Here is a 25,516-nt window from a genome sequence, read left to right on the forward strand (position 1 = left end):
GGTTATATTTTTTAAAATATGAGGTAGGGATCCAACCTAATTTTTCTGTATAGTTAGCTAATTTTCTCAATGCCATTTATTAGTCTATCTTTCCTGCCCCACTGAAGTCTGATGCCAACTTTGTCATACAGTAAATTCCCATATATTTATGGGCATTTCTGTGCTCTATTTTCACTATGAATCTATTTGTTTGATTCTACACAACCCAGTTTTAATTACTGTACCTTTGTGTTATATTCTAATATCTGGTATAGAAAATCACCCCCTGTGTTCCTTTTACAAAATAGTCCTAGGTTCACAAACATTTTTCTTCCCCTCAAGAAATTTGGTTTGTTTCCCTCTAAAGTGTTGCTGTACCATACATACATTGCATTGCTATATGTTTTTGTTTTTTGAATTTTTATTACTATTTTTTGAGACAAGGTCTTGCTCTGTCACCTAGGCTGGAATGCAATGGTGCAACCATGTCTTGCTATAGCCTCAACCTCCCAGGCTCAAGCGATCCTCTCACCTCAGTCTCCTAAGTAGCTGGGACCATAGGTGCACACCACCATGCCCAACTAATTTTTTTTTTTTTTTTTTTTTTTTGTAAAGATGGGGTCTCACTGTGCTGCCAGGGCTGGCCTTGAACTCCTGGGCTCAAGCGATCCTTCTGCCTTGGCCTCCCAAGGTGCTGGGATTACAGGCATGAGCCACTATACCCTTCCTAATTTTAAAAAATCTAGAATATTCTCCACATACATACTACTTTTTGCCTCATGATATCTACTTGTTGAAGAGGGTGGGCCAATTGGTTTGTAGACTGTCTCCCCTCCTGGGTTTGTCTGATGGCATTCTCACATTTAGCTTTTATCCCTTATATTTCCTTTGAACTGGAAATTAGATTAAAAAGCTTGATTTTGATCTAATTCGAACTGTGCGTGGTGGTTCACACCTATCATCCCATTGCTTTGGGAGGCTGAGGTGGGTTGATCGCTTAAGCCCAGGAGTTCAAGACCAGCGTGGGCAATATGGCAAGACCCTGTCTCTACAAAAAAACAAATTAGCCAGGCGTGATAGCAGGCACCTATAGTCCCAGCTACTGTGGAGGTTGAGGTGGGAGGATCAATTGAGTTTGCAAGGTTAAGGTGCTGGCCGTGATCGCACTATTCAACTCCAGCCTGGGAGACACAGCAAGACCCTATCTCAAAAAAAAGAAAAGAAAAGAAGCTTGATTCACTTTAGGCTGAACTTTTTTGGCAAGAAAATCTCATAAGTGATGTTGTGTCCTTCATATTGTATCACATCAGTAGCACATCTCTCTGGCTGTTGAGCGATGCTAAGCTTGATTATTGGGTTACAACTGTGATAAGCTGATCTCTCCATCATAATTACCCCCTTGTGACTAATAGGTAATATCTAAGGGTGATACTATGTGACTATTCATTTCTTTATCAGCCTTTTATCTGATGGTATTAATACTCATTGACGATTCTCATCTAAGTTACTTAATTAGGAGTTGCAACATTGTTTTTGTAATTCTGCCATTCGTTCTGCATTTATTGGCTAAAGCTCTTCTGTAAAGGGGAGCGTTTCCTCAATAACTAGGGCTTTTTGGTTATCCTAAATGGTAGAAAAGCAGGAGACATGTTTACTTTTTTGCTTTAGTTACTAATAGTCACCTCCAGGCATGGCAGATGAGTTTCGCATGTATTTTATCTTTTTTATTTATTTTTTTGAGACAGAGTTTCACTTTGTCACCCATGCTGGAGTGCAGTGGTGTGGTTTTGGCTCCCTGCAACCTCCGCTTCCCAGGCTTAAGCAATTCTCCCACCTCAACCACCCAAGTAGCTGGGACTACAGGAACGTGCTGCCACCACATCCAGCTAATTTTTGTATTTTTAGTAGAAACAGGGTCTCACAGGCTAGGCGCGGTGGCTCATGCCTGTAATCCCAGCACTTTGGGAGGCCGAGGCAGGTGGATCACGAGGTCAAGAGATCGAGACCATCCTGGCTAATGGTGAAACCCCGTCTCTACTAAAACTATAAAAAATTAGCTGGGCATGGTGGTGGGCACCTGTAGTCCCAGCTACTCAGGAGGCTGAGGCAGAAGAATGGTGTGAACCCGGGAGGCGGAGCTTGCAGCGAGCAGAGATGGCACCACTGCACTCCAGCCTGAGCCACAGAGCGAGACTCCGTCTCGAGGAAAAAAAAGAAAAAAGATTAGCTAATACTTTATTGAGGGTTTTTTGTATATGTACTAATGAATGTAATTTGCCTTTGATTTTCTTGTACTGTCCATGTTCATTTTTCATCATGGTTATGGTTTTAAAATAAATTGGTCAGTTTTTGCTTTTGCTCTTTTGTAGAATAATTTATAAAAGATGCCTGTTTCTTAAAAACTCGATAGATTTCCATTGTAGAACTGCTTTGGATTATGACTTTTTTCTACAGAGAGTAGAGAGCAGGGGTTATTCATTTGGAGTGTGTGTGTGTGTGTGTGTGTGTGTGTGCGCGCGCGCGCGCGCGTGGTGGCGGGTGGGGGTGCAGTTTAGAGACAGGGTCTCAGTCTGTGGCCCAGACTGGAGTGCAGTGGTGTGATCTCAACTCACTGTAGCTTCAAACTCGTGGGCTCAAGTCCTTCTCCTGCCTAACCTCCTAAGTAGCTGGGACTACAGGCGGGTATCACCATGCCTGGCTAGTTTTAAAAAAATTTTTTGTAGAGATGGGGTCTCACTATGTTACCCAGGCTGGTTTCAAACTCCTGGCCTCAAGTGATCCTCCTGCCTTGGCCTCCCTAACTGCTCAAGTTTTTTAAATAGTTATAGTCTCTTCAGATTTTCTATTTCTCCTTATATCTGTTTTTTCTCCCCAAAATTACAATAAACATTTATTATCTCTCATAGTTTCTGCTGGTCAAGAATTTGGTAGCAGCTTAGCTAGGTAGTTCTGGCTCAGGTTTTCTCATTGGGTCAAAGTCAATATTTCAGTTAGAGCTTTAGTGATCTCAAGTCTTGACGGAGGCTCGAGAACTTGCTTTCATGGTGGTTCATTCACATGGCTGTCAAGTTGGTGTTGGTTGCTAGTGGGACAGCTGAGTTCCCATCCTTGTGGGCCGCTCCACAGATCTACTGGAGTATCCTTATAGCATGTTAGCTGGGTTCTCCCAGAGTGAACAGTCCAAGAGAAAAAGAGAGTCAGAAGAAAACTGTCCTTTTTATGACTCAGATTTGGAAGTCACAAAGCATCATCTTTGCCACATTCTGTCCATTAGAAGAGAAACACTAAGTCCAGCCCACATTCACAGAGAATTTACCCATAAATCAAAGTCACAAATTTTTGAGAGATTTTCTGAGAGATTTCAACATTTTAAAAAACTGTAGCCTTATGGGTGATGAAAGGCATTTTCATAGAGTTTTAAGCAGGGTAGTGTCTTAGATGGGTCATTAAACCAAACTACTGTAGAGACTAAAGACTGACTTGTTTAATCGTAGCTATAACCAGCTTTCAATTTTCCTACTTTGTTTGTTTGTTTTTTTGAGACGGAGTCTTGCTCTGTCACCCAGGCTGAAGTGCAGTGGTGCGATCTCGGCTCACTGCAAGCTCCGCCTCCCGGGTTCATGCCATTCTCCTGCCTCAGCCTCCCAAGTAGCTGGGACTCCAGGCGCCCGCCACCACGCCCGGCTAATTTTTTGTATTTTTAGTAGAGATGGGGTTTCACTGTGTTAGCCAGGATGGTCTCGATCTCCTGACCGCGTACCTTGACCTCTCAAAGTGCTGGGATTATAGGTGTGAGCCACCATGCCTAGCCAATTATCCTAGTTTTATAGCCTCTCTTAGGTGACTCTGATTTTTAAGAGTTGACTCTGAGAAAAGTTGGTTAAGATAAAAAATATGTCTTGATAAACCATTTGTAGCCAATAACAAACTGATTTTATCTTAATCGATTAGAACTCAAAAAAAAGCTTTTTGCTGGGAGTAAATATTGTAGTATTAGTATTTTATTTTTATATTTATCTTGAATGGGCATGTTTAGACTATAAACTTTAGAAGAGATCATTCCCTTGCTATTTTTCTTTTTTTTGGAGACGGAGTCTTGCTCTGTCTCCCAGGCTGGAGTGCAATGGTGCGATCTCCGTCTTCCAGGTTCAAGTGATTCCCCTGCCTCAGCCACCTGAGTAGCTGGGATTACAGGCATCTTCCACCAAGCCCAGCTAATTTTTGTATTTTGGGTAGAGACGGGGTTTCACCATGTTGGCCAGGCTAGTCTCGAACTCCTGACCTCAAGTGATCTGCCCACCTGGTCCTCCCAAAGTGCTGGGATTACAGGCGTGAACCACTTCGCCCAGCCCCTTGTTTCTTTATGCCAACTTTTTTTTGTTGTTTATGAGTGTAGATATGAGAGAGAAAGGAAGAAGGAAGAAAGATATCACTAAACCTCATACTGTTAGTTTAATGTTATTACTAAATTAAGCCATAGAGAGATAATTTAGTAAGTAGCTACTTTTTAAAATAAAAAAGTCCTTAGTGAACATGATTGGCTATAGAAAGGTTTTGAAGAACATTTTATATGTGATTTAAACTTAGTTGAATATTTGGATTAGTTGCAGGACAGTGGGGAAGGTAGCATATTTTATTTCCAGTCATTTTATAAATAGATTATTAATAAAATTTATTTTTTTGCAGAATGTATTTTCTGGCATAATTTTCAACCAAGGTTTTTCTCAGTGGGGCGGAATGGTATCTTCCTCTTGATTAAATATTAGCTTATCTATTGTGAACTATTTAACTTCAGAGTTTTTAGCTGTCAGTAATTAAGAGTGGAGACTCAATTCTGGTGAGGATACAACATTGTAGGGAGCAGTAAATAAATATGCTTTGAAAAACAATCCAAATGTCATTGCTTTAATTTATTTAGCTTATGATATCGATTTGAACTTTTCAATAATGTGAAGGCATGTGAGATTGTGTTTATCAAAGCAGCTTGAGCTGATTAACAATCGAATTACCAGTTTCCTCAAATAGCTATTATAAACAGAGTGTTGACTGTTCCTTCCCAGAAAAGGTTAACACTGTGTTTAGATTTAAGAGTTTAGGTTTCCAAGTTAGATCTACAGACATCTTTCCTTTTCTTTGAGGTTCTTATTTCTAAACGATTTTTCCGTATCTTGTTGGCAGATTTACCATTATAATGGAATCTGTGAAGGGTTAAAGGCTTTCTGAAGATCTCATTACCTTTAGAAAATTAGGCTAAGTGCATGTCATAGTCCTTAAAACATATGCCTACAAGTCCAGTACTTATTTATAATTTGGCCTGAAAAATACAGGATACGGATGAAGGCAATGGCTTTCAAACCTTTTTTGACAGTAAACTGCAGTAAAAAATCTATTTTGTGTCATGACTCAGGATGGATACTTGTTCTTTTCAATGTAGAATGCACTCCTTGAGTATTTATTAAATATAATCATAGTAGTATAAAAACACTGGGTTAATTTTTTTAAAAATCAATCTATTTTCCTAAAGTGGATTTTTTTTCTTACTAAAAATAGTTTGTTTAAAGAAAAAAGAGATACAGCTAATCAAACCTCTCATAACTTTGCTGGTAGTTTTTTGTTTTTGTTTTTTGTTTTTTTTTTAACAGAGTCTCACTCTGTTGTTCAGGCTGGAGTACAGTAGCACAAACTACAGCTTCTGCCTCCAGGCTCAAGCAATCCTTTCACCTCAGCCTCCCGAGTAGCTTCGACTACCATAGCCACCTAATTTTTTTATTTTTGTAGAGATGGGGACTCACCATGTTGTGCAGGCTGGTATTAAACTCCTGGCTTTAAGCGATCCTCATGCCTTGACCTTCCAAGATGCTGGGATTACAGGCATCAGTCACCATCCCTTCCTACTGGTAGATTCTTAATTCCTTGGTGACTTGACTACTTTTTGTTAGAGATTCTTGAGAGCAAGCGGAATATATTACTTATATTTTTACCTCTGATACCAGCACAGGCTAGACACCTAAATTTTTGTTCCATTATTTCTAGGTCATATATGTCTTACCACCTGGTAAGGGCAAATTAAAGCCATTCTGCTTTAGGACAACAACTAAATCGTATTTTAATTTAGTTTAATTATTTTTTGAGACAGGGCCTCACTCTGTTACCCGGGCTAGAATACAGTGGTGCAGTCATGGCTCACTGCAGCCTTTTCCTCCTAGGCTCAAGCAGTCCTCCCGCCTCAGCCTACTGGGTAGCTGGGACTACAGCCATGCGCCACCATGCCCAGCTAATTTTTTGTAGAGACAGAGTCTTGTTATGCTGGCCAGGCTTGTTTCGAATTTCTGGGATCAAGGAATCCTTTTGCCTCAGTCCACCAAAGTGCTGAGATTATAGGCATGACACACCACACCCGGGCTAAAATTTTATTTTCACTTATTAATTTCTTTTTTTTTTTAATGTAATGCTCTGAATCACATTGAAAAGGAAAATAAAGGAAATGAAACACTTAAGAGAGGTTAGTAGAGGATATTTAAACCTCATTATGAAGAGAAGGAGCAAGGGGAAGGGATAAATTAATATTTCAGAGAGTTAAGATTTAAAGTAACATCTTTCAGAAGGTCAAAAAAAAAGAGTAAGGTATGAAAAATAGATAGTTATTTAAATTTTAATAATCCACGCTAAGAACACTTGTGTCCAGAAGGGGGCATTATTGTAACGTCGGCTATGTTTGAGCACTGAGTATCATTGATGAGCATAGAAGAGACTTCACAACTTTGGGTTTCATGCATCCCAAAAGCTCACTCCTTGCATTTCACTGTCTTCTACCAACACTCTCAATCCCTACATTCACCTTCCTTGGCTGTCTAGCTTTTCCGGGTCTTTCTTCCTGATAAAAACCCCTTCTTGCCAGAGGCTTTCTTCTACTTGAAAAATAATTCAGCTATATGCCATCCTTTGCCCTTGAGACTTCTGTGTAGTTCTGAGTGGTTGACCCAGACTTAATGCTAATTCTAAATCTAGGTGCATTCCCAGGTCCTTTGTGGTCTAAAAATATTCTAGCTGTTTCTTCACAGGTCAAAAGCCAGCAGTGTTAATTTTATATCCTTGGAAGGCCAAGGTCTAAGCTGACAGGAAAGGCTTTCTTGATTGGCTTTTTGTCCTGGAGAGTTAAAGAGGTACAGAGGTACAGTCTTTTTCACATTACTTGCATGGTCAGTGACTGCCATGGTTTAGCTGTTTTTTTTTCTTCTGCAGTGGTTGTCAAAGAAAACAGGTGTCTGTGCTTGAAACTTCTAAGAAGCTGAAATTCATTAACATACTCACCTATGTTTATATTAATTCCTTTATTTTATATTAATTCCTTTATTTTATACCATTTAAAGCCTGTTTTAGGCTGTTTTATATACAGAACTGTGGAGTAAAGGTAATCTGATTGAATCACTGTTCTTACTAAGCAGATCATATCTCAGATACTTGTCAAAAATTATTAATGGTTTATGTTATTTTCAAGGCTGATTAGACTTAAAAACCGTCCTTAAAAATGAGTTCCAGAAGCGAGTCTTTTCTTACGTTTGAGAACCTATGAGTTTTTAGTGTTTCTGTTTTGTTTTTGCCTCCTGAATGCATGCATTCATTTGTTCTCAGGGGTTTATTGAAGTCTGAGAATATAGTGGTATTTGCCTTATTGTGTAATTATAGTATTCTTTGATTTTTCTAGACTAATTGGGTTAAAATGTAGCAGTCACCAAATAACACTATCATTCCCCTTTTTAAAAATTAATTTTCCTCCTCTTGTAATGATAGTAATTTTTTTCTAGGATTGTCCCTTCTGTGGTATACATTATTTATTATTGCAAGATGTAGCTGTGGCTCAGATAATAGCTAAGAGTCCTTTATAGAGTCTTTTCCATCATTTGGCTTGAAACTATCTTTTGGTAGAAAGAAGATAGTTCTGGGATGGAGATATTTATATAATTACAAATTTGAAGTCACTGATTTATTTTGCCTTTGTTTGGCTAAGAAACTGTGATAATATGGTAGCATCACCCTTTGGATTTATTTTTTATTTCTGAAACTTTTATTTCCGAACTGGCTATGTTAATGTATCTATTTATGTCTGTATAATTAGTATTTAACCTGTTTCTCTGAAGAATTTTGATTAACATTTTTAAAAAATGTAGTCTTTAACCAAGTGAAATACTGTTGAACTTGTTCAGTGGAGTCATTGATACTTGAAATCATCAGAAAGAGGGAAAAGCATGTTAAACTGAAAAAGAATTCTCTAGTTCATCACAAATAGATTGAGGAATTTTACTAATTTTCCTTCAACCCCTCTGATATGTACACTTGGAAAAATTGTTTTTCTGAGTATGAAATTATGTATGTAATTTAAAGCGTACAAAATTTCTTCTTTAAAAATCTTGAAAACATTGTGGTGCCTCACTATAATTTAATAAACATTTATTTGTGTTTACAGCACAGTAGGCAAACAACTGTTAAGTATTACTCTATTCCTATATCAGTTGGGACTTAGACTAGGGGAAGCCTCACAGTGAAAGACTGTGAAATGTAACCTAAGATAAATTAAGGGACATTAATATTCTTCTACTTTAGATAAAAATCATTTTTAGCTACTTTGAATTATACATATAGCACCTAGCACAGTATCATCTGCATGTAAACTATAGGAAGCTATCTGGTCTTATAGTTTTTTCTGACAGATGTAATCACAATGTTAGAAACATTATGTTTTTATAGTCCTTTGAAATTTAAGCAGTTAGTCACTGTATCTTAGGAAAGAAATATTCTAGTTGTGATTTTTTTCTTCTAATCTTATTGGTGTCAATTCGAATTTGCCATTGAAAAAATAAGGATGATCAGTTTTATACCTGTGTTTAAGATGCAAGTCATCATAATATATTATACATTTTGTTACATTACCAAACCCACTGTTTTTACTGCAGCGTGTATAAACATTTAGACCTAATTTTAAGATTCAGTGGATGTGATTATCCTAAAAAACACAGACTTTTAATTAAATACTTATTTCTTTAGTTCCTCTGTAACTAGGAACTTGCCTTCTTTTCAGTAGACTATTAAAAGAAGGGCTTTCAGCTCAACATAAACTGTATTAGTCACTTAATATCATACACTGAAAAATTAGTTTGAAAAGATACTTGGGATTGGGGACATTTATGGTAATATTTAACCAGAAGATGGCAGTGATGATCCTCCTATACTCCCTGCAACGGTAATCAAAAAGTTTTACAAATGTCATGGCATGAAATGTGCACGTTCAGCTGTTGTTATATAATGTTAAAAGTTGAGGATGTAGGGGAAAGCACTTGCTGTTTATTTTATATACTATGAAAAATGTGTATTTTTCTATAAGAAGGGATTAAGAATATTTTGGGTGTCTGTATCTTTGTCTGTACACTTCAGTTTTTTCTGAATACTGGGGTAAGGAAGTTCCCATAAGTCTTGCCTTGTTTATTTGCATGCGTCACTTTATGTTATGCATAATGTCTAGAAGGCATGCTGTTTTATGGCCTGTTTGCATTTTTCACCCAAATTGCTGGAAACTAATGAATGTTTTAAAGGAGCCATTCCTTTGGCTGCAGTCATTTCTCTAAACTGACATCTTTTTGGGGGGGTTGGGAGGACTGAAATCATTTTAAACATTACTTTTTGAAGAAAAAAATTATTAGGCAAAAGTTAATATTTTAAAATAAATCTTGAGAAACCAGAGATTAAATAACTTAATGAAACATATTTCAGAGTTGAATTTTGGCAGCAATTGTAAATAGTATTTATAATCTGGTGATATTAAAAGTGAAAAGTTACAAAGGGGAGAAGGAATGCTCTCCTTTGAAAATTAGTGGCCAATTTGGTGGTGGATGAGATGAAGATGCATCCTTCCATAATCTTGCCTTTTTAAAAATATTATAAACTCAAATGCATTTTGCCAGAAAAATTGCATGAATCTTCAGCATGCGTTGTTAACTTTTTGTCTTTTCCCCTTTCTTTTCTGCTGTTCATTTTCATTCATATATTTTTGATTTTTGGTTTGCCATTGTTTTTTTCTTTTTTGTTAATTACTTCATGTTAAATTATTTTTGAAACGTCATAAGCTGAGCAACCTCTCCGTGTAGTAACAGCGGATACCTGTCTATTTCACTATTTAGTCCCTCCTCCTATGTCTCCATCCTCCAAATCTGTGAGCACTCCAAGTGAAGCTGGAAGCCAAGACTCTGGAGATGGCGCCGTGGGATCTAGGTACAGTAATTCTCCTTTTAATATTTTAATGATAGAATGCATTCAGTGCCCAAATACTGTTGATACTTTAAAGGGCCTCTAAATAATTGTGTCAAGTTAGTCCTAACATTTTAAAATCTAAAATGGTATAGAAATTCTCTGTTGGACATTGGGAGAAAAAAACTTTTTTTTTTGTTAATAATATTTTGACCGTCACATTTAATTAGTACTAGTCAAGTGGTTTTATGCTAATTATTTTATATTAAAAATAGTGATATTAATGGATTTAGATTTTTCTGTTTAAACAAACTTTTTGTTATCATGTGAATGTTTTGGGTGTAAATAGTGTAAAACCTCTCTCTTGTGCTTGATTCCCCATTCAATAATTGAAAATGTAAACAATTCTGTTAAACAGCTCAATTCTGTTCTATTAAGTCATTAGTTCTGCTAATTAAGATAGTGAATAATAATGCATAAAATGTCAAGAGTAAGGAGTAACTGCTAAGGACAACATTAAGAATGTTTACTGTCAAGTATTCCTGAACTTGCATCTTCCTTGTAAAATTACATTTCTTGTTTGTTTTAGGATCCCGCGTACATGTTGGGTCTTGCTTTTCAAAAGTTCAGTAAGATTTCAGCTTTCTTTCAAAGATCATATTGGGAAAAGTATCACTACTTATTCTTCTTTGTCACACGCATACACACGCACACACAAAATAGTATTTAATGGTATTGTACTTTTTGACTTCTGAAATGAAATTAAACATAGGTAGTCAAAATCCACAGCTGATTAAGAATGCTTATTTTGGGCCAGGAAGTTGCATGTCCTCACCAAGAAAATCTCTAACACACCTTTTAATAAGACATAAACTGTTAGAAGTTTTATCCTTTTTTTGTCTAGTCCCTCTAGTTGAAGTTGCAAACCAGTAATAAATATCTAAAAGACAGGGCAAGAAAAAAGAGGCAAGGTGACTAGATGATCTGTAAACTCAATACTGCAGTCAGCTGTTGAAGAATCAGGTTATCATTAATGATTAAAAGGAACATAAAGCTTGCCAGCTTGAATTTGAGAAGTGCTTTCCAAATAGAACCAAAATTGCAAATCTAAGCTATACTCTCTTTGGAGGTAAATGACGTAACTCTTTCATTGAAGAAAAATCAAAATTTTCTTTTTAGAAATAATGTTATTAGCTTATAATATAGTATGTGTTACAGAAAAAGGACAATTTGTCTAATGTAAATTCACTTTTATAGGTTAAATTTTTTTTTCATAATTTGTACTTCTGTATTTTTATACAAATATGTCATTATTCCTTTATTTTTTTTTTTTTTTTGCAGACATGTTATTAGCTTATAATATAGTATGTGTTACAGTGCCTCCTGGGCTCAAACGATCCTCCCACATCAGCCTCCCGAGTAGCTGGGACTACAGGCATGCGCCACCATGCCTGGCTAATTTTTGTGTTTTTTGCAGAGACAGGATTTTGCCATGTTGCCCAGGCTGGACTCGAATTCCCAGACTCAAGTGATGCACCCACCTTGGCCTCCCAAAGTGCTGGGTTATCGGCATGAGCCACTGCACCCAGCCACTGTTCCTTTAGATAATTAATAATCAACTGGCATTTTTAAGTGAAGGGCTTTTTTTTCCCTTCTACAACATTACCATAGTAAAAATATTTCCCAATATAAAAAATTGTTATATTTATTAAATGTCTTTATTTGATATTATACATTATTTTATGTAGATACTATACTGTGTACATTATGACACGTTGTTCCTGATTTTGAATAGTAGATTATTTTAATTCGGTGTCGGCAAGGTTGCTTTCAAAAGTACTTTGACACCTACTTAAGTTTTTTAAATTAATGTGAATTAAAACATGTCCCCATGAGTTTTATGGACAAGCCAGAGATTATTAGAGACCTTTTAGAATATTGTAAATTAATAGAGGGAGTAATGCTGGTAAGAAAAATATTTATTCGTCTATAGAACAAATATTAAGTTACCAACTTTATTAAGTACTATGGCTTACCACAGAAGATAAAACATTCATGGTCCTTGCTTTCATAGAATTTACATTGTAGTGATTACATCATGAATTTAAAGATACTATTGGCTTTATTGAAAAGCCGTAAGGGTAATGTGCTAACCTATGTTTAATGTGAAGCGTAGTTTTTTTTTAAATGATAAATTGTAAAACACAAAAACAAATAGTTAATATTTTTTAAAGTATTTGTTCTTGTTAGATAATGAATACAAAATTCGTTTCTTGTGAGTTTAACAGAGAGAAAAATCCTCTTTTTGAATGAGGTGACCTTACATTTATTTTTTTTTCTTTGATATGGCATTTCCTTCTTATTGCCCAGGCTGGAGTGCAGTGGCAAGATCTTGGCTCACTGCAACCTCCACCTCCTGGGTTCAAGTGATTCTCCTGCCTCAGCCTCCCAAGTAACTGGGATTACAGGCATGCACCACTGTGCCCAACTAATTCTGTATTTTTAGTAAAGACAGGATTTCGCTATGTTGGCTAGGCTGGTCTTGAACTCCTGACCTCAGGTGATCCACCCATCTCAGCCTCTCAAAGTGCTGGGGTTGCAGGCTTGCGCCACCGTACCCAGCCATATCTTTTTAACCTTAATATGTACATTGTCTCCTTTGAGAGCACAGACTCACTTGGAAACATTAATTTTCAAGAGGGCTGAGTATATCTTTTTTATGTATACATACGCGCACACACAATAATAGAAAGTGATAAATTCTACTAAATCATATCCAGCTTTCATAGAGGCAGTTATAATTGTGATGGTGATATTGGCAGTGAAATAATGCATTTCTCAATATGTGACATTTAAAAAGAGTGCCCAGGTCTGAGAATGAAACCTAAGGAACTCATATTGAGCAAACACAATGTTAATGTAAGAATAAAGACAGTTAGAAGAAATATAATAGGAAAATGCATGAAGAAATGTGAGATATGTGTATGCACCTGTACATGTAGTTTCAGTTGGCCAAGATGGTCTAAGATTAGTACACTCAGGGAGTAGGAATAGATAAGACATTATAAAATATGCTATTTAAACATGTTTGAATCACTCTGAGTGCCAAGAATTTCTGTTGGGACTGGTGGTAATTTATGAATAAATATAAAAGGCCATGAGAAATGATCTCTCTCTAACTTTGCAGATTAGGAAGCTGCATTACATTTGTTATCTCAAAAATTTAGGAACAATTATTCAATGGGGTAATCCAGGCCTCTTGTTCCTTTTTTCCTTTCTTTTTTTTTTTTTTTTTTTGAGTTGGAGTCTTGCTCTGTTGTCCAGGCTAGGGTGCAATGGCGTGATCTCACCTTACTTCAATCTCTGCCTTCTGGGTTCAAGCAATTCTCCTGCCTCAGTCTCCCCAGTAGCTGGAATTACAGGTGTGTGTCACCATACCACACCAGCTACTTTCTGATTTTTAGTAGAGATCGGGTTTCACCATGTTGGCCAGGCTGGTCTCGAACTCCTGACCTCAAGTCATCTGCCCACCTCGGCCTCCCAAAGTGCCAGGATTACCAGTGTGAGCCACCGCACCTGGCCCATTTTTCCATTTTTGATCAGTTTACTTCTCAAGCTTTGTACTTGCAATTGTACTCTATATGCCTGAAGATGCCCCTAATAAATGTAATCATGTACATGTATGTCCAGTGCGTTTTCAGTACTGGCTGTATTTTGAGGTACAGTCTTACTTGATTTTAGACTAAAATGACATCCTCAACAAGGAATTTTATGTCATTGGTAACAGAGCTCTTACTTACATAATGTAAACGCTGTTGACAGAACATTCCTTGGAGACCATCTCTTAGAACTTTCGATTTAACAAAGCCTAAGCTTGTTGCTATTCATGGCTTAGTACAAAGTAGATCTTCACTGTGGCTGCTTCTTATATTGCATACACATAACCTTGTTTAAATTCCAAGCTCTTTCTTTATATGTTTTAAAATGAAGGATATCTCTAGATTGATTATTATTTTTCTTGATAAATTATATAGGCAGGTAGAGAAACTATTTGTTGTATTAAAACATTGCAGCAACTAAAACTAGTTGTACATTATAACGTCTTACGTAAGTGAAAAATGTATTTGACAAAAATGGTAATACTAAATGTATTGTGCTTAACTTTTTTTAGTGGGGACTGTGAACGTTATATAGTACCATACATAATTATCTTATATATTACTGACCTATATAAATGTCAGTATGATAAAGTACCTTTTTTCTATTAGTAACTAAGTTTGGCTTAAGTGGAAAAGATGCTCTGTAAGTTACTTAGCCAGCAGGCGATGCTAAAACTTATCACTGAATATTTAGGATTGATATTTGAACATAAAATATTTTTCCAGGGAAAAATCTATTTTTTCCTAGAGACAGAAATCTTTAGTTGTTTTCTTTAAGCAGATGATATGTAAGCCCAAGGCAGTGCTTAACCCATAGATTATAGAAGGGTCACATTTTGGAAACTTTAGCTATTTTGTATCCCAGTGGGATAGTCTTTGGTTTTATTACCAAAAGGCTTATGTGTTGACTCATTTCCTTTACCAGTATGACAATTTCCTGCACACATTTAATGCTTTGGGGAAGATTAAAATGTTAACTAAGAGGTTTAAATGTGTTTGCTTTCATTGGGAATCTTAAAATTTCAACCATTTTATAGCCTAGCTTGTTATCCATAAATAATTACTTGGGTTGTGTGACTTTAGTTGTTCTAAAGCAGATCTATTATTATACAATATTAGTTTCCCATAATCTGCACATAATGTCTTTTAACTATTCTGGGTTGTGTGCTTGTATCTTTAACAATAGGAAGCCTATTGCATGCACTAGATGGTTGAGTGACCTGGTGGATTTTTTGTGTTGTTTTTTGATTTTTTTTTTTCAATACTAACCAGAACATGTGTTTTTAAATTGTGCATAGTACTTTAGCTTTAGCTATTCATAGAATGTATTTGCTTGACTAACTTATGGCCTTCTTTGCTAATGCTTCATGGTTGTCCTACAACCATTTAGGACGCTGCATTGGGATACAGATCCATCAGTTCTTCAGCTTCACTCAGATTCCGATTTGGGGTATTGAATAGATTTTTTACCTTCCCTGTTTTATAATGAATTTGATTCTTTGTGAAACTGTCCTAATTTTATTTTGCTTAAGTTTATAATATTGTATCATGTAGTAAGGACAAGAGTTACATTTTACTGTGACACCTCATTTATCCAGTATCTTTAGTGAAAGGATATTCTATGTGATGTTCTAGGTACCCTAAGTCCATTTAAGCGTCCAAACTTTTAAAATTATTTCTGTATTTTTAATACAAGTTTTCCAGGATGTATTGAAAAACTTCTCAGACTTTTTCTAATATTCTACTTGTAATTGAACCTTTTCAGGGTTACTTGATATGAATATTAATTTATTTTTCTGTATTAAAATTCACTGATGATTTCTAAGGTTTTGAGAGTAACGGAGATACTGGTCCTTACACTGTTCATTCGTTACTATTTATTCATGAATCTAGAATAAAACTATTCATGAATCTAGAATAAATAAATGAGTGAATGAATGGATGAATAGATTATTCATAGAATGTATGGATGAATATTCTTGATATAATTGTCATTGAGCCCCTATGTTAAATAGATTCTTTTCTTTCTTCCGTTTATATTTGTTTTTGTTTTTGCATATTTTCTTAGCGAAACATTAGAAAACTGATGCTTTATAGTTTCTGTATTTATGTCTTTGTTTTTTAGAGTTTTAAAACTTGTTCTTTTAGAAGTTAATGCTGTAATCTGTATGTATGGTTTTTTCCAATTTTGTTGACATAGAGATAAGATTATTCATCCATTCATTCATTCAATTATTCTAGATTCTAATGCAAATTATAAATGTTTGCTGCTGCCATTTTGCCTGACTCAGATAGCCCTTTTCCCCTGATAATTTACAAATTCTAAAACATATGAATATACCTTTTGAAATTGTGTCAAAAGTAAGGTAAATAAGCCTTGATTTGAGGCATATAAGAAAAATACGAGTTTCTTGTACATGAACTGGAAGCCCTCTGTATTGGCCAAGCTGAGGCTTCCCTCCCTGCCTCCCATTGCTTCCTTATTTTCAGTAAAAGTAGCTTTTGGATAAGTGAGGTATTACTTCCCTACCCACCTCCTCCTATAAAATCTTGGAATATTTTGTTTGTTTAATATTACGTTTTTTGTCTGTTAGACTCTGTATGGATTCAAGTTGGTAATTTGTTCCTAATATTGTAGGCTTGACGATATTTTTCCAGCTATGTGAGTGATTTACTTTTTATATAATTTGCATCTTAAAAATCAGAATATAAAGTTTCTTTAAATTTTATTCTTAGACTTCTAGATTACTTCAGGTTACTTAAATCGTCCACTTAGTTCTTTGACTATACTTTTTTCCCTTTTGTTTTTATTTCTAAACTAGAAAAGACATTAAAAAATTGTTACGGCCCACATTTTGGAACATTAATTTTTAAAATGTACTAATTTTATTTATACTTTATAATACTTTATTATGCTTTATTAGATTGTATAGGACTTGGATTTAGTTACTAAACAGAACTGAAGAGAATATTTACATAAGAAAAAAGTTAGATTACCAGTGATAGCCTGCCTTATATTCTGAAAGTTGCAGCAGTGTCTTTATTGTGTATCCTTTTAAGGCAGCTTCATCACTGAGAACTTTTTTGGGAGTTTGGAAGCATACTTTATTTGGTTTCCAATTTAAACATCTAATAAAACCAATAAAAGATCTTCCAGATAGGTAATAAAATATATTTTTCTTTTGGTTCATTTTCCTCAGCCACAGCTCTCTTTCATTGTCAAAAAAGAATGTATTCCCTGTATTTAACTTAAACAGAAGTGACTTTAGTAGATTTATGGTATTCAAAAGATCTGTTGCTTTAGTCTAAGTAGAATATCTGGACCTTAGTTTGTCCATATATGAATCAAGGACAGTATTGATCATGCAGAGATTAGAGATTTAAAAGTTTTAAATATTTCATTTTAAAGTCCAAATTGACAGTGTAATTCTCAATTTCTGCCAAATGTAAGTAGCAAAAAAGCTTTCAGTAGAAACCTGTTTTTCAGTCATAAAGCTGAATTCTCCTAGTGGCGAGATCAGCTAAATGTGGTCTGAGTGATGTCCATGTCTGATTCTGTAAAAAAAATCCAGAAAGAACCATATCCCAGCTGAAACCAGTTCTTACAACAACCTTATTCAGTGGTCCACTCTGAAGTTCCTATTCTCTTACTTCATTATTGCCCACACATTTGTTCTAAATAATGAAATTACTTGCCTTTTTAAAATGAAAAATAAAGACACTGAATGATTCAGAAATATCTTTTGCTTTTGCTACCTTCTCATTCTTTTGCTAAAATAAAGCCAATTGTTAATCTAAAATTTCTTGAATAAAATGGATTGAAATTACAATGTTGGGTGCAAATGACTGTTTAATTCTTAATTTTTGAAAATAACATGGTTTGATGTAGTTAAAATGTATTATTTGTATTTACTCAATTTAGACGAGGACCTATTAAACTTGGAATGGCTAAAATCACTCAAGTCGATTTTCCTCCTCGAGAAATTGTCACATATACAAAGGAAACTCAGACTCCAGTTATGGCTCAACCCAAAGAAGGTGAGTATCTATCCTTAGTATAATTGTCATTGAGCACCTATGTTAAATACATAGATTCTTTTTTTCTTCCTTTGATTTTTGTTTTATTTCTTTTTTGCTTTTGTATTTTGGCATATTTTCTTAGGGAAATATGAGAAAACTAATGCTTTACAGTTTCTGTATTTATGTCTTCATTTTTTGGAGTTTTAAAACTTACTAGAAGTTAACGCTGTAAGCTGTATGTATGGTTTCTTAATTTTGTTGACACAAATTTAAGTCTTTCAGCCCTTATTTTGTCATTAATATGTACTGCTTTTAGAAGCCAAAAAGCTTAAGAATGTTCTATTTCTGTCATTGAGCATAATTCTTCCCCAAAAGGGAGCGGGTCCCATAGTAAACAAAGTCATGTAAATTATTTCTGAATAGCACACTGTACCCTGATGTTATTCATACTAATGAACAAATCTAGACTTAATTCTTAAACTTTTTCTTTTATGATATAGTGGCTCTATTATGTTGATTAGTTAGTAGCCTGTAATTTGTGTATAATATGGGGAAGTATGCACAGACCTATTGAATGTGGAGACCCTTTGGTTCTTAAACCAGAAAGCATTGCAAATAGCTAATGATTCAAGCATAAAGTACTATGATCTCATTTCCCAGTAAGGCTAATGAATTTATATCATACAAGAAAAAAAAAAAAGATTTATGTGAGATCCCTAATACACTTCACAGTGTCTTATCTGAAGCTTTTGGGGCCACATATGTATTAGAATTCCGAATTTTTCAGATTATATAAAAGTAATAAAACATTTATATCATGTGTTAACACTCCAATAGTATTTTGGGCATTAATATTTTGGCAGCAAAGCATGTGAACATACTGAGTGAGAGAAGTAATGATTATAAATAGCTTTACCTCTGGTCATGTCAGAGTTTACCATCAAAATCCATGAGTTATGGATTTTAGAGCTGTTAACAATTTTGGAATAGAAATTTTATCAAATGTTTGAATTAATGTATTTTTAAATTTTTAATTAAATTACCATGTTTCTCCATTAAGGGAAAACAAAAGTTATATTCATTGCAGAAAGTCAGAAAACACAGGGAAGCAGAAGCGAGGAGAAATCCTTGAAATCCCTGTCTACTGCCAAAGAAAATCTTTAAAATTTCATATTTGCATGTACCTAAAAAAAAAATTAGGATTGTGGCCGGCTGCGGTGGCTCACACCTGTACTAGCACTTTGGTAGGCCAAGGCAGGTGGATTGCTTGAGATCAGGAGTTCAAGACCAGCCTGACCAACATGGTGAAACCTTGTCTCTACTAAAAATACAAAAATTAGCTGGGTGTGGTGGTGGGCGCCTGTAATCCCAACTACTCGGGAGGCTGAGGCAGGAGAATTGCTTGAACCCAGGAGGCAGAGGTTACAGTGAGCCAAGATTGTGCCACTGCACTCCAGCCTGGTGACAGAGTGAGATTCCATCTAAAAAAAAAAGAAAATTAGGGTTGTAGCTATTTACAACCTTTTGACTTAATAGTAGATCATCGCAGACGCTTTTAACTATTCTCCTTTTGCTGTCCTCTGAGGATGGAAATGAAATAAATACATTAAACTTTTCCTTTCACTCTTCTCAAAAGGGGACGACAACATTATGATACATATAATTACACTTTCAAAATTTTGAGGAAATCGGTATAACATTTTTGTTCAAGTTTTTTGTTTGTTTTTTTGAGACAGAGTCTTGCTCTGACACCCAGGCTGGAGTGCAGTGGCGCCATCTTGGCTCAGTTCTCCCACCTCCGCTTCCTGAGTAGCTGGGATTACAGGTGCCTGCCACCATGCCTAGTTAATTTTTTGTATTTTTAGTAGAGATGGGGTTTCACCATGTTGGCCAGGTTGGTCTCGAACTCTTGACCTCAGGGGATCCACCCACCTTGGCCTCCCAAAGTGCTGGGATTACAGGCGTGAGCTACCGTGCCCGGCCATGTCCAAGTACTTTTTACTTGGCCATGTGAATTTTCTGTGTATTCATTTTTTTTCATTCCTGCTGCTCCACTGGTTGGTAAGATAGCTTTTGTAGATGCAGGGTCCTCATCCTAACCGAAGAAAAACACTGATGATAAACTTGCTTGAGACATAAGCAACTTTTTTAAAAAAGAAAGGAAAGAAAGTGTGGAGCTGTCAGTATGAGAATACTAATACTGCAGGGTTCTGTAATTTCTAGAATATACTATTTTGTTAACTAGTATATTAATTTGGTGAGTGTTATGTCTGCCATTTAGGAGCTACTTTAGTAGATATGTTAACTCAGAAAGTGAGCAGAATAGCCAAAACGAAGGCACCGTGACTCATTTAAAAAAATAAATTTAGGCCTTTTTCTTCATCTGATAATTTGGAGATTGTATTTTTAGTTACACTATTACACTTACGGTACAGTGCATTTTGGATTGTTTCAAATATAAAGTATTCTGAAACTATTTTGAGTAATGCCTAATATATCTATAGTTATATCCAGTTTAAGTGAAGCCTTTTTTTTTTTTTTTGGACAGAGTCTCACTTTGTTGCACAGGCTTGAGTGCAGTGGTGCCATCTCAGCTCACTGCAACCTCCACCTCCTGGGTTCAAGTGATTCTCCCTCCTCAGCCTCCTGAGTAGCAGTGACTACAGGCGTGCACCACCACTCCCAGCTAATTTTTGTATTTTTGGTAGAGATGGGGGTCTCACCACGTTGGCCAGGCTGGTCTCAAACTCCTAGCCTTAAGTGATCCTCCCAAAGTGCTGGGATTACAGGCATGAGCTGCCGCATCCAGCCAAGACTTTCATTTTTAAAAAATATTTTTTTCTAATTACTATAGTGGTATATCATAGAGAATTTAGAAGTACAGAAAGGATATAGAGAGGAAATGTCTTTGATACTGCTGTGTACCACCCATTGTTAATGTTTTGGTTCCAATGAATATGTCTCCGAACTTCTCATTTAATTTGGTGACTAAAAGTTATAACACCAAGAAGTGCCTACCACATATCAGGCATATCATGAGACACTTTACATCATCAGTAATGCTGTCACCAAAGCCCTGAAAGTTAGGTATTGGTTTTGTTTACACACCAAGAAGCTGAAACTGAAAGAGTTAGTTTATCGAGCATCACATAGCTAGTAGCTGTGATTGTAAACCAAATATGACTGATTCTAAGGTGTACTTTCTCTCGCAACTGAAGTAACAACTCCTGTTTTTCTATAGTAACCTGTAGTAAGTAGTTTAGTTTATATTATCTAGCGCTGATTCTACACGTTTATAGATTATTTGCTCTATATAGAGGCACTAGCTTATCCTTCTTTGGATTTGTCATCCTTTTAGTTACAGGTTGAGGTATATAAGTGAAGGGGAAGAAAAAAATGCATCCTGATACGATGGAGCTATCCTTACCCTTTGGAAATATTTATAAAAATGAGATATTTGGGCAGTATCCTTTGGGGAAAAAATGAGATAATTTCTTTTCTCTATCATTATAGTTATTTTCATGTCTGGACCTCTTACATTAAGTTTCTTTTCCCAAATTTTATAAGTTTTAGAAAGAAGGAAAGAGAAAAACCTTGAAATTAAGGTTTTATAATGGAAACACTGTGTGTTTAACTGTTCTTTTGCTTACCCATCATTTTAATATAGTGGTTCTCAAACTTTGCCTGGTTGGTTCCCATTTAAGAATGATGTAATGAATTCCAAAACTCACCGTAAAACAAAATTGGTGAAATCACAATTGGAGTGTAACAGACAGCAAACTGAACTTCGGTAGGCAGTAAAATCCATGCAGAAGTAATGTGACTTACCAAATTGAAGGTAAAAATTGGTCATAGACTTAACTCTTACCTTTCTTTTGTATTCTTTTTTTAAATAAAAATGGCCAAGCCTATTCCTTTAAAAAAGCAGTTTTTATTCTGCCTTGTTTTTGTTTTTCCCCCTTCTGGCCACCTTCTTGCTTTCAAGTTTACTCTGTAAGTTGGTAGTACTGTTTCTGAACTGCGGTGCTTTGCTGTCTTAAAGCACCTACTGTGAATGAAATTGACTAGTACCACGTGACTTCGGTCAATTTTCTTCTCGGCAGGTGAAAGCTTCTCTTGGCAAGAACGTGGTGCCCACAGATATACTCCTGAAAAAGTTACTTTCTTTACCTTTTAAAAGTTTTACCTCTTTTGAAAAATGGCATTATTTTTTCTTATTCACTTCTTCTGTATGGATTTTTTTTTTTATTTTGCTATTTTTTGAAAGATTATTAAAGGAAAAAGAAATCCTGATGGTTACCTAATCTAATCAGATTGTTTATCTCTGAGGAAACTGAGGTTTAATTGGTGAGCCTGAGTCCACCGTCTGAGAGAATATCAGGCATACATCCAGAAACTGGCACTTGGTTTCTAGTGAAGTGCCATTTCTCTTATTCCATTTCACTTTCTTATCTGTGAAGGAGTTTATAATTACTGTTGGTATTGGCTTAGTAGCCAGATATGTTTTCTTCAGTACCCGTTGATTAGCCTCATAGTGTGTAGAAAATTATTATATGTGAATATCTTGTAATCACTTATTGCATGATCTTAACATTTGGAATTCACTCCCAGAAGACCAAATTTGTATGCCTTCTGGTTAATACATCGTCCTTATCTAAAATGGATTTTTCTGTAATCCCAGCACTTTGGGAGGTCGAGGTGGGGCAGATCACCAGAGGTCAGAAGTTTGAGACCAGCTTGGCCAACATGGTGAAACCCCATCTCTGCTGAAAATACAAAAATTAGCCAAGTGTGGTGGCACACACGTGTAATCCCAGCTACTTGGGAGGCTGAGGCAGGAGAATTGCTTGAACCCTGGAGGCAGAGGTTGCACTGAGCCAAGATTGTGCCATTGCACTCAAGCCTGGGCGCCAGAGTGAGACTATCTCAAATAATTAATTAATTAAAATGGATTTTTAAAAGATTCTGGAATGAATAACACATTTAATAAATTAGTTTTAACCCTCAGAGGACCTATGAGAATATAAATATAATTGAAAATTGAAGCATTTGTTCTTAATCTTGATTGAAAGACTTTAACCAGCATATCTGAAACCCTGGCCTCAGAAAAATGTAATATTTGATGAGATCACAGATAACATGACCTGTGTAAGGATGCTAATACTGCCAAAATGAAACCCAAATTTTATATAAAAAGGACTGTGATTGGTCAAGGTGGTGTGCACCTGTAGTTCCAGGCACTCAGGAGGTTGAGACAGGAGGATCACTAGAGCCCAGGAGTTTGAGGCCAGCCAAGGCACATAGCAAGACCCCATCTCTTAAACAAACAAACAAAAAAAGGCTACGGAGAGACAAATTTTCTGTTAAAGGAAGTGGTATAATTAAACTATTAGTCCTTTCTTATTTCCCCCCTCAAGCTAGCGTTATATCTATATTGAAATCATTTCTGATTAAAAAGTCAGCTGTGTATTTTTCCCTTGTTGAAAAGCCAAAGAAAGCCAAGTGACCTTGCATCTTATTCTAGATGGTGTAAAAAAAGAAAAGGAACGGATTCCATTGATACATTCATGAAGCTTTGTCCCAGTGAAGATTTTCTTTAATACACATTTGATTTTAAAGAGTAAGGTATAAGAAGATGAAATGATGGACAAACGGATTGAAATAGAGTGATTCAAAATGAAATTCACCCAGAAAAGAAGGGATTTTTTGAAAATATTAAAGGAAAATTATTCCTATGTAATCTGTATTTTTAAAGTAATGATTAAAGCATTTTCCTCTAATATTTTCATAGATGTTTGTGAAGTTATTCATAAGTTGAATTTTTATAAGTCAAATGATATTTTTATATGCAGCAAATGTCCTGACTTTTAGAATTCAGTGTCAGCTTCTTTTATACCAGGAATAATCAGACTACCTTATAAGTTAGGAATTTTTCATAGGATATTAAATTATCTTAAAATGGGTTGCACCGGTATAATAAAACTACATTAGTAAATTGATGGACAACAAACATATTTCCTAAAGAACAGTGCACTAATGATGGGATTTGTTTTTCACTTCCTATTGAGATTTAATCATTAAAAGTGATAGATTCATAAGTAGCAATGTTTGTTCAGTAAGGATTTTCTAAGATACTGTATTACCTTTTAAATGTCTTGTAATATTTTAAAATAATTCAAAGTATGCTTTGTGGCATACTCTTAGCTTATCTTAAAGATATCTTGAATGTAAAATATATCTTAAATGTACCATGAGGTACAGATGAGAAAACTTGCTCTGAAGGCTCCTTCCTTCAGTTTAACAAAAGCCACCCATTTCACAGATGATTTAACTTTGATTAACCTACTCCATTGTAACAGGTTATTCCAACAACTGGAATTTCATTCTTTGGTGTTATTTCTAGGTGCAGCTTAATTTACAAAACAGCTTTTCTTTCTGTCTCACCAAAATACATCACAATTTTGATGTTAACTCAGTAAAAATTCAATGGTTCATTAAACCTAGTTTTAGCATTCATTGACAAGAGATTTGTCATTTTAAAAGTAACTCCTACTTTTATGCACTCTTTACTGCTCAGTTTATAACCTTAGATTCCTTGTCAGAGAAAGCATGGAGTTAACCACTTAGCATATTGTAATGAATATTCATCAATAAATTGATGTGACATGGCAGCCCCATTTTTCAGTTCTTCCTGCTCTGTTACAGTCTTTTCCAGTTTTAAATATAGCTCATCATGTAATAAGGACTAGCTTAGAAAATCTTTAGAACTGTAATTTTATATTTTTGGCCATGTTAATAGTCCTTTGGTAGCTATCATATTAGCTTATAACAAGAAAAGCGTATTTGTTTCAGAAGAACATTCTTTAATCTGATGTTACTGATGTTAAGCATTTTTGCCAAATATTTAGTAAATTTGATAATTAAGATCAACCTTACAGCAAAAAGATTACATTTTACAGTTTTTAAGAACAGCGTTATTTGTTTTTATGTTCCTTGAAATTTAATCATTTTTATGAAGCTTAAGTACCAATGATAGTTTTAAAATCTGGTTTTAATCCATGTAGAAAGGGAGGGTATGTACTTTAATTCTAAAATAAAACCCTGAGAGCATGTGTTTAAATAGTTGATGCTCATCATTCAGCTACAACTGAAATAATTTATATGGACAAACAGGCATGGCACATGCTGTATAGTACACAGATATAGATCACTGACATATTTCATCTACATTTTAAATTTTAAAAGGAAAAGAGTGTCTATAAACAAGATCTTTTCTGTTAAATATGTAAATTATGAGGTCACTTAGCACTAAAGTACTGACCATATGCATTATGACAGGAATTTGACACCTGTCATTGGAAATGGTACTTAGAGGCCGTATAATACAACAAAGTTGAAGGAGGAGAATAAGATGTGGGTAGGAGGCTGTAATTTATAATTCACAGTGCTCAAGAATGACCCGTCCTGGGTGATTCAAAATTCCTATCTTTGATTTTAGGATTTACATACAGTGAACCCTACTAGTAAACAAACTTGATTAGGGTAACTAGTAGCGTTAGCAGAAAGTGGAGAATATGTGTATATTCTTACAGTGAATTTTTAGTTGAAGTAGATGTCCT

The 25,516-nt window shown here is 35.3% G+C and overlaps 1 protein-coding gene across 7 annotated transcripts in view; it reads left to right on the top strand.

The window, feature by feature from the left end:
- DYNC1I2 (dynein, cytoplasmic 1, intermediate chain 2) overlaps nt 1-25,516 on the top strand; it is a 58,631-nt gene that overhangs the window by 8,958 nt on the left and 24,157 nt on the right. For 3 of the 7 annotated variants that reach the window (XM_011945944.1, XM_011945943.1, XM_011945942.1), the window contains exons 4-5: nt 10,152-10,242; nt 17,800-17,915. In XM_011945944.1, the coding sequence (XP_011801334.1) occupies nt 10,152-10,242; nt 17,800-17,915 (207 nt within the window). Of the gene's footprint in view, nt 1-9,408; nt 9,427-10,097; nt 10,243-15,267; nt 15,328-17,799; nt 17,916-25,516 lie in introns of all 7 variants that reach the window. The other 4 variants (XM_011945938.1, XM_011945939.1, XM_011945941.1 and 1 more) reach the window with 2 other exon arrangements.

Source organism: Colobus angolensis, unplaced genomic scaffold, assembly GCF_000951035.1.
Source record: "Colobus angolensis palliatus isolate OR3802 unplaced genomic scaffold, Cang.pa_1.0 Scaffold247, whole genome shotgun sequence".
NCBI lineage: Eukaryota > Metazoa > Chordata > Mammalia > Primates > Cercopithecidae > Colobus > Colobus angolensis.